A 16,577-nucleotide genomic window follows, 5' to 3' on the forward strand; every position below is an offset into this window, starting at 1 on the left:
CAAAACTGAATTAGAGATATCTGCAACACATATCCAGTCTAGCTGTTAAATGTTAAAACGGCTTGCCATACAGCTGGACCCTTCTCAAAAAAATAAGCAAGACCTTGACTGTCTAGTGAAGCATCACTGCAGCTGCAGACGCACAGCTCATGCAAAGTTCAAAATACATTGAAACCTCTTCACATCAGGAAACATCTACTGTTAAAGGAATCAAACATTTTTCAAACTGATACTTCTGGGATAACTCAAAGGTCCAGTCTGTAGGATTTACTTTCAGCCTCCCTTTCCAAGTGCGAGGGAGAACCTAGTGGCTGCGAAATGTGAAAAACGGCTCTTTCTAGAGCTAGGGTTTGATTTGTCCGTTCCTATATACTTGGTATACTGACAATAGATCATATTGATAGTTACACACTAGACCTTTAAGCTTCAAAGACTAATGTCAATCTGTTGATGTGTCTGTTACTATAAAAAGTGACAATGCTGAACTGGTAAAGCAGTCCTTACCGTAGCAGCCCGGGTTGGATTCCAACTTGCAGCACTTTGTGCATGTTGTCCCCCCTCTCTCTGTCCCTCCTTTCCTGTCTATCTTCACCTATCCTATCAAAATAAAAGGCATAAAAGCCCCAAAAATATATTTATAGTTACAATTTATAGCAGAGGTTAAAAAGAGTCATATTATTAATATACATCCTTCTTTCCACTTTCCAGGTGTCCACAGGATTGTTATTCCGAATGAGACAAAGGTATTTTATCAACATGATAACCATTATATCCACTTTACCCTAACTGTACCAGTACTTACAATGTAATTTTGTGTCTGCACTCCAGAAGTACTTCATTGTAATGCAGAGTGTGTTTTACCCTGATGAGAGGATCAATATTAGGTACGGAATCTATGTTTTCCCCATGTTTAGTTGTGTAGATTTCTGATATAGTTTATGGTGGTATGAAAGCTGTGATGTCTCTGTCGCACAGATTCGACATTAAAGGCTGTGAGGTGGGCAGATGGACCAACCCTGACACCGATGGGAAACAAATTATAAAAGTGCTGAAGGACAATAACTTCAAAGGGCAGCACATTGCATTAGGTAAGCCTCTTCTCCTCAGCACTTACTTCAAGGTTCCTCTATTTGTGCCCATAGGTAGATTTGGTTTGCTTAAAAGACAAGACGTTCCTCTTGACAAAAATATAAAAACAAAAGAACTCAGACAATAGGGAAGCATGATACAAACATGACACAAACATGACACAAACATGATAAATGATAAAGCTAAAAGTGCTCCAGGCTCTAAAAATCAGGACTTACACAAAGAGATCAATTAATAAAACACTAAAATATAATAAGGTAAAAAAGGTAAATGCAGGTAAAAATAAGAAAAAATGTGTGCCATGTTACTACAACTCTGCTGTAACTGTCTGCTGTACAGTGATTCTGGGTTAAACTGTGACTCACCAATCAGCCTCCTAGACCATTTAACAATTTGATTGGGGCAGTTTCTGCTCTTTGGAGAAAGGTTTCCAAACCAAAGACAAAGATCAAATTGATTCAATAAGAGCACAATAAAGCAAGGTCATCATGGTTTTGTCAATGTGGATAACACTACTTATTTCTGTAGTCAAACGACTGACGCTGTTGAGCAATGCAAGTTCATTGTTTCAGCAGAAACATACTAAATGGAAAGGTTTGTGTGGTTGCTGCAGATCAAGAGAAATCCTGGTTTGCCCATCAAGTGAAAATGGATGCTGCCTTCCTTCAAGAGCTCAACGTGCTGGACTACAGTCTCCTGCTGGCACATCAACCTCTGCACCAAGATGAGCTCGACGGGAAACATTCCTTGGCAAACCTTGTAATGCGCACCACAAAGTAGGTTTCATATAGCTTTTAGCAAGAGCAAAACCAACTGCTGTGCAAATATGAACTCTAGAAAGAAGCAACCTTGAACACCCCTGTGACTCGTTCCTATGGGTTCTTTTCTGTCTTTCCCATAGGTCTCTGGACTTGGATGACAGTCCCACAGGGTCAGACCCCCCCACCATTCCATTACTGGAAGGGACCACGGGTGAGGTGGAACCAGATACTTCAGACTGTGGGTCGGGCAAGCCACAGGCAGCAGCTGAGGGCTCAGGTGAAGGGATCCCCCTCCAAGAGATAAACTGCCGTGCAAAAGATACCAGGACTGACTCAGAACTGCAGGAATTCCACGAGCATCATCGTAGGCTACTGCCCAACTGCAAAAACGCTATCCATGTCATAGACGGGCCAGAGCGTCGCTACTTTGTGGGAATTATAGACATTTTCACCGTCTACGGTTGGAAGAAAAGACTGGAGAACCTGTGGAAAAGCCTCCACTTCCCAGGCAGGGCCTTTTCCACCGTCAACCCTGCCAAATATTCACACAGGTTCGGTCAGTGGATACAGGACCACACTCAGTGACAAAAAACATTCATCCCAGTGTCTACCAGATGGGGCTGTGTTACCAGAGATCTGCTGTCATACTAGGTGTGTTTTTGCAGGAGCAGCTTTTGAATGTATAAAATAACCGACATCTATTGATAGTGGACATAAGTTGCATTTGATTTGTTATGGACTCTTCACATACATATAGGAAAAACAGTTTTGCTTCCTTGTGTCTGTCAACCGCCTGCTCATATACTGTACATACAAAATAGAGTTACCGTCTCATCAAAACAAGTTCAGTACATCACCAAAGAATCCAAATGCTGCTGTGAATGTGTCTGCTGTGGAGCAGACTCTGCTTGAAGATTTTTGTCATATTAACTGAAACTTTCACTGTATCCTGAAAGCAGAATGTTCAGTGGACATGTGAACCCCGGTGATGGAGCAGTGGTTCAATCAGAGCATGACACAGCTGCATCCAGACACATGGGTGGGAATGTAGCCAGGGGTGCCAAGGTACTGTAATAATGAGGCAAGGGTTAGGGTTAGATTTAGATTTCACTGGTGAGAGTAATATTTTACAGTTTATAGCTCAAGAAAGTTTTTTGTTAGAAAGAACAGGTGGAAAAGTTCTATCCTTTTTTAAAAATTGTATCTGCTCAAACAAAGTAGGATCATGGTAAAAAAAAAAAACTCTATGTAGACTGAACGCGCTTTGCTGCATGTTGTTGCCCCTCTCTCACCCCCGTCTCTCTCCCCGCTTTCCTATCTATCCTCACCTGTCCGATCAAAAAATAAAAGCCTAAAAAGCCCCCCCAAAAATACATTAAAAAAAGGTTAGATTAAAAAAAGGTCAACAGAGTGTGTGTGTGTGTGTGTTGCTGAGAGAGACAAAGACCAGGAGTTTGTGAGTTAGGTAGAGAATAAAAAGAAATTAGTCTATTAGAAAAAAGGCCACAGTTTTTATTTTTTGTAATATTCAAATATTTTTTAATAAATGAGTGTATGTTGAAGTATATGAGATGTTTTGTTTTTCACTGTGGTATCCAATTGGGAATCAAAAATCATGGAATGTCACTAATATTGGTATCGACTACTAAAATTCTTGTATTGGGACACACCTACTACAAAGGGAAGAATAACTGCAGTTAAAAGGGAGGCCATAGATTGTATAGAGCTGATCCATACACAGCCATTATTCAGTCTGTTGTCTGCACATTGGATCGGCCACCCAGCAGGACAGGAACAGACTACAGTGGACAGTCAGGACTGCAGAAAGGATCATTGGTGCCAATCTACCCTCCATTCAGGACTTATATCCAGAGTGAGGAAACATCACTGCAGATCCAGCTCACCCTGGACACAACCTGTTCCAACTCCTCCCCTCTGGTGGGCGCTAGAGAGCACTGTGCACCAAAACAAACAGGCACAGGAACAGTCTCTACCCATAGGCCATCACTCTGATGAACAGTTAACTCCAGACACACAGGGTATAAAGAATTTAAAAGCAAAAACCCTGTGACTCCTCTGTACCTGTAAATTATTTATTTTCATGGCTGAACACTGAAGTTTTCTTTTGAAAGCACTTATAATCACTAAAAACATACTACCTATGTTTATATTGTATATACTCATGTCCACATACCTCATGTAGGCTACATAAAAATACCTGCACAAAAACATCTATTCCAGCATCCTTTGCGCTCTGCTCCACTGCACCAAAGTCTTACTGTAAACAAATGTTATTGTTGTTTATGTTATGTGTGTATAGTAGTCTATTTTGTTCATCTCATTGTCCTGTTTATTTATGATTATTCTGTGTATGTACACTGAGAGCAGTGTAAAACTGGAGTCAGATTCCTTGTATATGTAGGGTGAATTAATGGTGATTTATAGGGTTCATTTTCTCTCCTGGTGAGTAAAATAAAAATGTCATCAATACAAACATTTTTGGAATTGGGTTAATTTATTTTGTCCCACAGTTTGGTTGAATGGGACAGCATGATTTTGGGAGATTGGAACAGTGCTAAAAGGCTTTGCTAATGTTGAAAAGGATCAACCTTGCAATATAGAAGCATTTTGTATGCTCCTTGTGCTCTTTAGTGATATAGTGATTCCTAACCCAAATCTATTTTTAAAAACTGGGTAGGTAAAGGCATAAAAACATTTTATTCAATAACAAATGAGACAATTATTTCCAGACTTTAAAAGAGGAATATGCTGTGGAAAAGCTCTACATTTAAATGTATAAATTGTGTAATTATTATTATTTTTCTAATATATATTTTTGGGGGCTTTTTGCCTTTATAAGATAGGACAGTTGAAGATAGACAGGAAAACAAGAGAGAGAAGGGGCGACATGCAGCAAAGGGCCACAGGTTGATTTCAAATCCATGGCTGCTGCTCCTGAGGCACGTTCATCCTCTGCTGGGCCTTTGTGATGATGGTGTCTATGTTGGATGTTATTTCCTCTTCCTTCCTAATGTATGGATTTGAAGACTCAAGCTTGCCCTCGTTAGCTGACTGTGTCCATGATCCACAGTCTTTCATGAGCAACAATCCCCTCCTATACATTTGGAAAAGAAAAACACACTATATTAGGAAAGGAGTCATGGTTAAAGAGTATGAGGAAGGAAGGCTAAAAGCCATTGATATTGACTGTATTAATGGTACTATTAAAATAAACTGGTTAAGATTCTTTTTGAAAAATGAAAAAAGCACATATTTACAAAACTTGAAGGTATGAACTTCCTTCTTAGATGTGATAGAAAAAAGATAGGAAAAAAAGAAAATGATCTACAAGCATAACTTTAGTCCCAATAACACCACATTGTGTGTTGCAGATATGTAACCTTTAGGAAATAATCCTTATTTTTCAAAAGCTGGTCAGAGAAAGAATACATGGTCTGTAATACACTTACTGGAAAATACTGGAAGCATTGTCCCTTATGAGCTCTTTTGATCCAAGTTTAAATGAAATTCCCGGGAACAGTATGATATTGTGGTCAAGGCAATCCCACAGTCTGTAATTACAATGTCTTATAACTTGTGTTTAATTGATGTAAATCCAGATCTTCCTGATTAATGGAAATGCTCTCACTCTAAAATCTCTCAACACCACGGAAGGCTTATGTCAAGGAATTATATCCATTTTCATCAATCAGAAACAGAAATTCAACCACGTTTCCCAAGGTGAAGCTAATGAAATTAAGAAGTAACTTTAACATTCTCAATAAAATATGTCCCTCTGGAGAATTTTTAAGATGTCGATTTGGTCAGGAACAGTTTGTTTTACGATAAACACACTGAAACAACAGAATGTTTATTTTATGAATGTACATTTGCTACGATCTGCATTACTGGTTGCTTCCTAAATTTGACAATTTCCCTGATTTAACTAAAAAGAAAATGTGATTGTTGGTATGTTTATGAAAGATGGGATATATGACTTAGCAATTAACAATTATTGTTCTTGGTAAATTCTTTTAACATAAGAAGTGTTTCCGGAGAACTCAAATGTTGGATGTCCACTTTAGGTCTTGGGAGTTTGCGGATCCCAGAAACCTGAAGGCTTCCACAAATGAAGACCTTCAGTAGTTTTCTTCTTCCTGCGCAGCAGGGGGCGACAATGTGCGTATACGGTGTAACCGTAAGAAGAAGACGTTGCTTCCTCGGTGTTGGTTAGTTATCAGTGAACTGTGGAAGGAAACATGGATGTGAACCAAACGTCATACTGCACTGTGCTGGATAAGAAGAGCCAGGCGAAATTTATTTGCTATACACGAAGAAAAAACGGAACATTTATTGTTTGGTGAGTCGACTACGTCACAAACGAACCTCAATGGTGTTTCCACTGAACCGACAGAACCGTTTCATTCCGGTGCTCGTCAGGAACTTTTTGTGTGAGCTAAAACAGAAAGCCAGACGTGCACTGAATTATTGGAAGCCTCTTACCACCATGGCGCACACATACTGCACAAAGAAGCGTAAAAAATCACATCATGTAGTTAAAGTCCTCACCAAGGTAGGTAACGTTAGGTTTCACCGCGATATTGACGGCCAGTGGGAGTTGAACAGGTTCAATGGATCTCAGAGGGGCTTTCTTTATATACAGACTGTACGCCTAAAGACAACAGTGCCTCCTCTCTGCTCTCACAGCGGTGCACTGCTGCTCGTAAGCTAGGAAACATAATACTAGCGATTGTTTAAATGCAGTTCGGACCAATTCTCTCCTCCAGAGGGCGTGCCAAGTAGGACCGGGGGGGCATAAAAACAAAAGTACAGGGAGAGGCTATTAAAGTTCACTTCACTAAAACTGTGAATAAAAGATTTTATTTAACTGAAACATGTTTTTGTTCATGTGCTGTAGTTTGACAGATGCCGCTGCTGTTTGGAGCACAGAGTACACAGAGGACGCGCTGAACCAGTTTGTAAGTTTGACCCTTAGGATTTTCACCAGTGAAGGTGCTGACTTTGTTCCTGCTGTGGCATTGTTTGTAACTGTACCTGTTTGTTTAGAGACAGATGTTTGCCTTGAAATCTACAGAGGATTATATCCTAAAACTCAGGTGAGATTACACATTATTTCAAACAAGGTGCTAGAATGTGGTAGTGCCAGTGAAGCTGCACAGCCAGCAGCAGAACATCCTTTATACAGACCAGCTCTACATGTCAGAGTGTCAGAGTGTGATCATGAAACCATCCTGGGGTGACTGAGGCTGAATATGTCTCGCCCTCAGGTCAGCCTGTGGTAGTGGGGACGTGTCTGTTGTGGTGCATGACACCAGTGCAGAGCTCCATGTGGGCTCCGGTCCAGGTGACCTGAGTGTGAGCCTATCCAGGCTGGAGGGCCTGCGGGCCACAGCGGAGCTGAAGGAGCTGCTATTCAGGATGGCTGACAGCCTCGCTCAGCCTGACAGTAAATGTACGTTTTTCTTTTGACTCACTCATTGTGTTATAAAAGCTTGTAACTCACTGTCACTTTGGAATCAATGCTGACTGCGTTTTGTCGCTCCTCCCCAGGTGGATCCCCCTCTGTCAGTCCAGTGAAAAATCACCAAAGGCGGCCCTCAGGTATGCTCCTAAAGCTGTATTCCAAAGGGTGTCATTTTCCCTGAGGGGGTGGGCATTGTTTTGTGACACAAATGACCCATGGTAAATTTCAAAGACCTTCAAAGATTTTAAAATATACAACATTTAATTTAAAGCAACATTATGTAACGTTTCTACCTCAAAATAACAGCTTCAAAATCATTTTGTATCCAGAAATGAAATAAAGAATTAGCTGGGTATTGTTAGACGCATGAGAGCCAAACTCATGATGTGTTATGTGCTAGATTGACAGGAATGTATATAAATGCAGCATTATGTAATAAGTACATATTATATACATTCAACGGGTTAAAGTTCCTCCTTGACCTTGGGAGCAATTGTTTGAGAAAATAATTGAAGTCAAGGTCCACTTCAACCCAATCTCGCAGTCTTCATCATCAGTAATGGGGTGGCTGTATTGTGATCGTGTGCCAGTGTACTGATCAAACAAAATAAGGAAACACGTATATTTACCTGTGACACTCTAAGTGAACTGTCGATGGTGCTAATGGCGGTTCAGTTCACCAGCTGATGTTTTTCCTCAGAGTTTGAGCCCCGACAGCAGCAAAATTGTGCTCCATCATTGATGGCGAAGAAACGACTTGCAGGGACTTCACTCATCAACCCAGGATCTAAGAAGTACAGTGTGTCTCTGATAAACCTCTCAGCAGTACCTACATCGCTCTGATCTCAATGTAAACCAACAGCTGTTTTCGCAGGAAGCTGCGGGCGACCGGCGTGGCCTTTGATGACGCAGACGAAGACTGATCCTTCAGACGACAAAAACATTTCTCCTCCAAGTGCTCACACTGCTCCTGCAACAATGAATGTTCTAGGAATCCACTAACGCAACATTATGAAATGTATGCATATTATTTAAATCACAGCTCGTGTGGTACAGTAACACATTGTTTTAACCACAATGAAAACTTTAACAATGATTTTTAATACTGTTTTAATATCTGTCACTGTGATGAATGTCCTATTCTCAGGCCTCCCTCGTAAATGATGTAACTTTTATGATATTGGGTTTATCCGGAAATTAAATAAAGAATAAGTTGCAACAAATTAGTTCTGAATGTGTTAGAATGTATTTAGAACAAATTATTCAGCATCTTTACACAAACAAAGATTAAAGAAGCCAAACTACATATGGGCATGTGAGTATTGTAACGTTACAACCATACATATATACACATCCTGCTTGTAGTTACACGTGTTAAAGCTGCACCAGATAATATTTATGAAAATAACTCATATTTTCCTGACAGTACAACATGAGAAAAATCTGTGAAAAACAGCATCGATATTTGACACCCTGGGAATGAGACTCAACTAGTTTTCTTGGTTCTGATTGGTTGTTTTCATCCAGGCCTGGTGGATTCTTGTTAATTCCATTAGGAGCATTAGGAGGAGCCAGATTATCTGTCTCATGTATACTGTCAGGATACAGTGAAAGTTTTAGAAAATATTAGTTATTTTTATAAAAGGATAGGTTCTTTTGTACTCTGGTCCTCTCGTTCATCTGGCCCCAAAGACCTCCCTTCTTACAAGTGATTCCAATGCATGTGAAAGCCACAGCCTTAGTTGTGTGTGAATACATATTCTTAAGTTTAGCCAAGGCTCAATATGAGGTTCCAGCAGTCGGAGCAATCAATTATCTTCCAAAGCTACAGTCTTGTAAGTGTATTTTCTTGCTGAGCCATGGCAGAGGTATAGACACAAACATGTCATTTTATATAAAGATGGGTCTTTATTAAAAAGACTACTAAAGATACCAACTTATGTTTTTAAGTCCTGTTGCTCTTACTCTGACTGCCGAAGTCTCATATTAGCTCTGGCTGAACTTTATAATTATCATATATTACAAATTATATAAATGATTTACACACCTCTAACATTAAAATTCCTTTAAGGCGGGATTGTGGCCAGAATGAACAAGAAAAGAATTACAGTGAACAAAAACCTCATTAAATGTACATAGGGAATACACAAAAAATCTGAACTTAGTCGAGCACAGAGAAACTTGAATGACCTAGACTCTTTGTCTCTGTGCATGTGAAGCTCAAACATCCATGTGAAGTAATAATAAGCAAAACACATTTTAAAGGAGGTTGACTGTTACTCTTTCTCACTCAAAGCAAACTAAAAGCAAAAGCATCCAACGCAACACGCTGTGAGTTCAGAAATAACAGTTTAATCATACGTGAGCTTCAAGGCGAATGTCAGATGTTTTTTAAAAACGAAACTGTGATGATGCTTTACATCCACTCAAAAATCCATATTAAATATAGAGTAAAGTTAAAAAATATCTTTTTTTAAAGTGCTAATGATTGCACCAAACTCCAGTGGCTGCTGGTGACACGAGTATCCTCTTTAGTGTCTGACTCCATAATGTTTGTTTCTAGAGATGGGAAGATATCGGAATAAAATAACACTCCACAAGTTTACTGTTATTATTAAGATAATTGTGAATTGGGATAATTGTGAATGTCCGCATGAGTGACTTCAAAAAGTTGTCCATCTAACACACAGTCCTATATTGATTTATTTTTAATTGCCACTACAGGGAGCCTGCATCTTGCGTATTCTATCCTCCACAAAAACGATAAACCAGATGTGTGGAAATTAGGGCTGCCCCCTAATAGTCGACTAAACCATTATAGCCAACGTTGGGTAGTTTCAGAAAAAACCCTGTCAAACTGTTCGGGAGCTGCGCCATGTCACTGGGCCGAAAGTATCAGAAAATTGTTACATCACAGGCCTTTTCTCTTGTAACACAGGAAGTGTCTTCGAGGTGCACTGCTGCATGTGCTTACTGTACTAGTTGCTATTATCTGACTCGACCAGGACTGGCAGCTTGAAGGGTGGGTGGAGGTCTGTTTGCAATACTAGCATAGGAGCTTTGAGGGAGGAACTAGTGGGAAATAAGCACCAGAACCGGAGCTGGGCGAATGGGTAACAGAACTGGGTTCACATAGTCTGCACTGACGGAGGCCAGGTCCAGCAGCTCCAACCAGGACTCTGACTCAGGGAAAGGCGGGTTAAGGCGGGGACAGCAGAGGCATGAAACAGAAGAAGAGGAGCAAGTTCATTTGTAAGTAAATGTAAATAGTCAATTAGGAAAATGTGTATTTGGGGGCAGCCCTTGTGGATATACTCTGGATTATTTCCACCAAAGTTATACAAGCCCCCCCTGCAGTGGCTCTATGCACCACTGTTTTAACAAGATGTTTCATGCTTTAAAAGAAACGTAAATGTTAACAAAAATTAGCCTTGTTTGCGTTGTTTGTTTTTGACTGAATTTTATAATAGAACTACCTCTACCTATTTCGTCAACCCTCCAGCTTTACATTCTCAGAGAACAGAGGAGAAGAAATTACAACAGTCAGTTTTTCTCGTTTAATGATAACCCCTTCAAGTAGGAAAACAGCCCACCAGTGCCATAATAATCACCAAAAATATGACTGCAATTAGCTGTGAAAGAAGTAGTGAAACAGTAATTATCTTGACAGGACACGTTACAACTCAATTATCACAAAACTGAGAGAGACCACTTAAAACCACATGCCAACGCACAGTCAGATAAACATCCATGTTTTTGTAAATGTGGATATTGTGCACATTTCCAAACTCCATTAAAATGACAACATCGTCTGCAAATCATAAAACGTGTGCTGTACCCAAGTTAAACAAGAGATTATTCTGATCTGAGAGTTCCCTTTAGTATCACAGTGATGGTAGTGCAGTTATTGTCAGGGAATATGAGCCGAGTTCACTTCAGTTGCAGACTGTTACAATGCTGATTACCTTCATTGGATGGAGTTATTAATATTATTAATATTATTATACACTGTGTCCGGTTTATAGAGGATCTTCTTGGCAGAGTCCACAACATAATGATATGTTAAAAGCATAAAAGAGAGCATTCAGTAGAAAGTGTACAGTGTCAAAACAAGTTGATAGAAGGGAGGCACCATCAGGACAATAACCATGCCATGTACATTTGTCGAGTCTCTGACATCAAGTTCAAAGAAAAGGCCAACAGCTCGCACACGCATCTGCACCCAGTAATTTCTCTAAATCATTTGTTATTGCAAAATAAATCACACACGTTCGTAGCTGCTTCGATATCCAAAATAAATCATTCTTCTTGCCACAGAAAAATATACTGTATTACATTATCACTGGGAGTCGACTTCATCACAACATGCTCTCAAGGCAGGTCTAGTTTGGTACAGCAACGAGGGCCCGCTCTAGGTTACATGAAGCCCCTTTGGCAGGGAGCGCGTACAACCAAATCAAAATTACCCCGTGGTTTAAAACGCTTGGTTTTTCACATATCACCAATGATATGTTCATTCGCTAACAAAGGCAGCTAACCTACAGTACCCATCAGCCATCTAGTGAGATACATTCTCAAAACATATAAATAAATATGGAAACATTCCAGGACAAAGTCTTCAATCCAAATGCAAGCACTGCTGCGGTGTCTTTACCTGCATCACAGGCTCTGCAGGCCATCACCTGTGTCTGTATGGTGTCCCCTAACCCACCTCAGTCCCCTCCTGGGATGAAGAATTTGAGGCTGAAATACTGAACTACTGGTCCTATGTTCCATGGTGCAGAGAGTTTTGGTCCTCTTCAGGGTTAAATCAGCAGCTCTGTTCTCCCCCTCCAGGCCTCAGAGCTCAGACAGACGGGTCTGGGTTTTCCCCCTCTGTCACTCTCATTATCTCTGCTCTGTGAGTGGCTCAATTCAACAGAGGGTGTCTGTGTTGAAGGAGAGCTGCACCTGCCAAAAACACACACACACACACACATACACAGGTTATCTGTGAGATGATTCTGATAGGGAAAGGTGTGAAGACAGTATATAATTTCTTCTTTGGCTCTGGAGGAGCTTTGTAGTTTTGTTTTTTTATCACCAAATGCTGACTTTTATGGTCCTTTTTATAGATAATATCATCCCTTTGACTACAGAAAGACAGGGGCTAATAACACTGGAAAAATAGTGACTCAGGAAAACACAGTTTAATGCCTTTTTTATTTTTTGTTTCAATACTGAGTGGCTGCTGCACCTAAATCCCAGTGTACTTCTTCTGTTGCTCATGTGTACTACAAAATGAAAACTGTTAGAATAAATTAAAATTTACTCACCCTTTCCTCTTCAAAGCTGATGAGTCCTTCATCATCGTCGCTCTCCAGCTCCTCAGGCGCCTCGCTGATCAGAGCACTGAGCTCCGTGTTCGCCGGCCGAGACTTCAGCAGGTTGAGGATGCGCTGCAGGGGGGACTGTCCGCCACCCGGGGGCGACGCCTCCTGCTGCTCCAGGTTGTCACTCTGCTTCTTTGCAAAGTTGACAAACACCTGGGCAGAAAAAGGAAGTGATTTAATAAATGAACTCCCCTTTTCCTTGCTGATGTGCTGCATGTGCTGTGTCACACATGGACTCACATTGTCCAGAGTGGTCTGACTGACAGAGTAGTCCTCGATGCCCAGCACCTCCACCACCTGCTCCATCTTACTGAAGACCTGAGCCAGGGAGATCCGCTCAGACTTCAACTGGTACTGGACCTTGGTGTGGTGACGCTCCTGAAAATATGACAACAGATGTTTTTTTATGTTATGCTATGTTGTCATGTTTATTATAATATTAAACGACATATACTGAACCTCAGTCTGCTCTGTTCAGGACTTGTGCTGGGATTTAAACAAATGGAAGCTGTATTTAAACAAGCTATACGAATAGTAATTATTTTTGTAGTATTAACATTATTCAATTATTATTAAACTTAGCTACTTTTTATCTTTTAAGTAGGCCTAACAGCTGATCTATGTCTACACTGTTGTTGTATGTGGTCATGTGACCTCTTACATGGCCTTTGCATAATATATTTCACACATAGTTCCCAATAAACTACTGGGATAACCTTTTAATCTTGTGGTGGGAAATTGGAGGTACAGACTTCCCTGAATATTGATCCCTGGTCCCAATCACGTGCATGTGTGAAAGGGGTTCATGACTTGTATAGCTGTCCTGTCTTGCTGTGGAAATATAATAATATGAACTTATCAAAGCCTTTTATACCATCTATTCTCTCCCAGCATTTTGTGGTATTGAGACCAGTGCTATGAGGTATGAATAGAATTTGGTGATTTGGCCAATTTGTTACCCCTCTAAATCAGGGGTCCCCAACCTTTTTCCAGAAGGGAGCCCTTTTCTATGATTGAGTAAACTGGCGACCCTTAAGTGACATATTTAATGGAGTTGTAAAATGAGTGATTTGGATGAATTTTGAGCAGATTATTTCCTGTGAATATTGATTGTTGATTTTTTCTGATCTTTTGAGGAACTTTTTATACAATTCTCTATCTGTATTGTGTAATTTTTTAATTAATCAAACATATATATTTGACAGATTCAGTGTTTTCTTCTCATTGTTCTATTAGCTCTTTGGTTGTTTCTAATGCAGGACGAGGCTGTGAGGTCTGAATTTAGAAGTTCATGAATTATCCTTGTGTTGTGTGGAGGATGTAAAGGATCGTCCTCACATCACTAGAAAATTAGTGACCATGAGTGGCTTGAATAATTTTTCACTTTAACACTGTTAATAAATAGTCCTCAATATTTGTAAATTGAAACTTCTGGATCCTCCCTGGATGTTGTTAGTGGGTGGAAAAATTGCATTCAGGTACAAGGATCTGGTGAACATTATGCGAAAACGTATATTATGTTGTGTTATTCCATGTTTATTTTTACAATGCAAACAGTACAGTATTTTATGTTCATCTTCATGCATTTCACACTTGGCTGTGCGTCACCAAAGTTAAGGGGAGGAATTGGTGTATTTCATTGGTGCCATGAGGCTAATGTACATTCCAAAGAGCCAAAGGCTCGGGGAAAGGTTTGCGCCTGTCAGATTGGTTAGACTACCTGTTTATTAGACAATTTAGACCGTCACCAATAGATCATCCTTTGGTGCAAGGAGGCTACATTCTTTGGGAAAGAGGCATATAATAGAGTGATTTTTTTGTTCAAATCAGTTGATTCTCAAGACAATCTCAAGTGATTTTTTTGTTCAAGTCAGTTGATTCTCAAGACAACTCGGTTTGTACCACCATTCTGGGTACCTTCAGTGGGAGATTGTGGTCTCCACTATAGTCAGATAGCTGAAAGTTTAAGTCAGATAGACATCAATTGAGGTACATTGAGGCAAGAAAAATTAAACTACAACAATGTTCAGTCAAATCACTGTTTCTTAATGTCTTGCCATTATCGAAGGAAAAATCTTTACACATTTAATTCCCTGTACTCATAAAGTGAATACATGTTATGGATAGTGCTTCCTTCCCAATCAAATTTCTGATCTGATGTATCTTAAGACTTTACGGAATACAAGAACTTCCTCTATCAATTTTCTTTTTTCTGCTGCGCACTAATTTGTGTATTACTGGTACAAAGGACAGAGGCCGCTACAGTACCGTACCTTCAGCACGGCCTCAGGGAAGTTTCTGTTGAAGAATCGAACCACCTCCTTCACATTGGAGCTGTTCTTGGTCCTCACTGTGATCATGTAGCCATCCCCAAACCTGGAACATGATTGCCAAAGTTCTCTTTTATATACATATGATGATAGTAGCTGGTAAAATTAACCAGAAAATGACCATTAGCAGTTAATACCAAAGTCTGTTCAAAATGTTACACATTAGATCACATCTATAAACCACAGGAGGAAAAATGAAGGTGGATCTTTATCCTCCTCACCTGTTCTTGAGGTGTTGGATGCTGCCCAAGCATTTAAACCTGCCATTCACCATAATGCCCAGTCTGGTGCACAGAGCCTCACACTCCTCCATGCTGCAGACCACAGCATAAAATAATATTAATAATTATAATATATTAAGTACACGGACGTGTAAAAAAGGGAAAATAAGCCACGACAGTGAAACATGAGTTGTCTCACCTGTGTGACGTCAGCACTACAGAGCGTCCAGTCTTGATTATGTCCAGGATTAAATTCCAGAGGAATCTGCGCGCCTTTGGGTCCATCCCAGTGGTGGGCTCATCCTGAAAAAACCCCACAGAATACAGTTAAGAAGCTCATAGGTGGCTGGAAATTATACTGTATTTACAGTTTGCTCTCTGTTTCCTGGGGAGAACATGAGAGCTAATAACTAATGAACTCCCTGCCTGGGCGTCACACCTGTTGTGTCCATGATTAAAGACTTATTACACCATGAAGATGTCATTTCTCCCATTAAAAAGTAAAGAAGTAGGACAGCACTTCCATTCAACTTTTTTAAGTTTGGGGCTTCCTCAGTATGTATTGGCAAGTTCACAATGGATCTAGACAGGGGGAATTAATTATAATATATAGGTTACCCCAACTGGCACTACAAGTACTTTCCAACAAGGGGAGCTACAAGCAAATGCACAGAGTCACATGATATCCAAGACATGTAAACAACAACTCACATTATATATACACACAACACCAATACTTGATAAAAAACAAACAAATTAAATCTCCTTATTCATTCTATTAGGAATAAAGGTATCAAGAAAGGGTACAAAAAGTAGTTCTGGAGTTTTTAGAGCAGAAATATCAGTTGCATAATCTGGTTTCACAGAATTCAAATCAAGCTAATTTATTTTATAAAAGAATAGGCTAGTTAACACGTATAAAATGCCATTATAACCTTTTTTGACATAAAATATACACATATTTTCTTGCCTGTAATCACAGCACATTACTCAGAATTAGCATGAACACCACATTTGTTTAAAATAACAAAATAGCATAGTAATCATTATGTTATTGTGAAATATAATAATCAACAGATCAGTTCCCTCAGTGGTGCCAGTGGATGTCTGGCCTATGGCACCAGGAACCCCCCTGATCCCATGCTTAGTGTCATCCTGATTGAGTGACTGGAACTCACTGTTTACAAGCTAAAGTACATCATCAGTAGACAGACTGCAGCCGGTCCACAATGCTGCAGCAAGGCTCCTACGCACATCCAACCACTTTCAACCTCCGATTCTTCAGTCAGGTCTTTCTGGCCTTTTGCAGAGGGCTTGCA

The 16,577-nt window shown here is 40.0% G+C and overlaps 3 protein-coding genes and 1 long non-coding RNA gene across 4 annotated transcripts in view; 2 read left to right on the forward strand and 2 right to left on the reverse strand.

Moving 5' to 3' along the window:
- Positions 1-4,270, forward strand: part of LOC118325999 (phosphatidylinositol 4-phosphate 5-kinase-like protein 1) — a 16,660-nt gene extending 12,390 nt beyond the window's left edge. The window contains exons 6-10 of the mRNA XM_035658883.1: positions 709-743; positions 829-884; positions 976-1,088; positions 1,703-1,865; positions 1,991-4,270. Of these exons, the coding sequence (XP_035514776.1) occupies positions 709-743; positions 829-884; positions 976-1,088; positions 1,703-1,865; positions 1,991-2,435 (812 nt within the window). The 3' untranslated portion in view covers positions 2,436-4,270. The remainder of the gene's footprint in view (positions 1-708; positions 744-828; positions 885-975; positions 1,089-1,702; positions 1,866-1,990) is intronic.
- A 275-nt stretch (positions 4,271-4,545) lies between these two features.
- Positions 4,546-6,560, reverse strand: LOC118325503. Its single transcript, XR_004796610.1, has 3 exons — positions 6,420-6,560; positions 6,237-6,306; positions 4,546-4,965 (listed from the first exon to the last, which is right to left on the reverse strand). It is a non-coding gene; the product is annotated as an uncharacterized LOC118325503 (long non-coding RNA).
- paxx (PAXX non-homologous end joining factor) lies at positions 6,057-8,561 on the forward strand. Its single transcript, XM_035658210.1, has 7 exons — positions 6,057-6,210; positions 6,769-6,829; positions 6,918-6,967; positions 7,139-7,323; positions 7,422-7,472; positions 8,036-8,129; positions 8,210-8,561. Exons 1-7 carry the CDS (start codon positions 6,110-6,112, stop codon positions 8,256-8,258), a joined length of 591 nt encoding a protein of 196 aa, XP_035514103.1. The 5' UTR covers positions 6,057-6,109; the 3' UTR covers positions 8,259-8,561.
- A 295-nt stretch (positions 8,562-8,856) lies between these two features.
- abca2 (ATP-binding cassette, sub-family A (ABC1), member 2) overlaps positions 8,857-16,577 on the reverse strand; it is a gene marked incomplete at its 5' end in the record, with an annotated part of 55,675 nt that continues 47,954 nt past the window's right edge. The window contains 6 exon segments of the mRNA XM_035658209.1: positions 8,857-12,285; positions 12,651-12,860; positions 12,948-13,085; positions 14,981-15,083; positions 15,259-15,351; positions 15,458-15,561. Of these exon segments, the coding sequence (XP_035514102.1) occupies positions 12,250-12,285; positions 12,651-12,860; positions 12,948-13,085; positions 14,981-15,083; positions 15,259-15,351; positions 15,458-15,561 (684 nt within the window).

The sequence above is a fragment of the Morone saxatilis genome, unplaced genomic scaffold, assembly GCF_004916995.1.
Source record: "Morone saxatilis isolate NCDOM2014 unplaced genomic scaffold, NCSU_SB_2.0 Contig16, whole genome shotgun sequence".
NCBI classification, from domain to species: Eukaryota; Metazoa; Chordata; class Actinopteri; family Moronidae; genus Morone; species Morone saxatilis.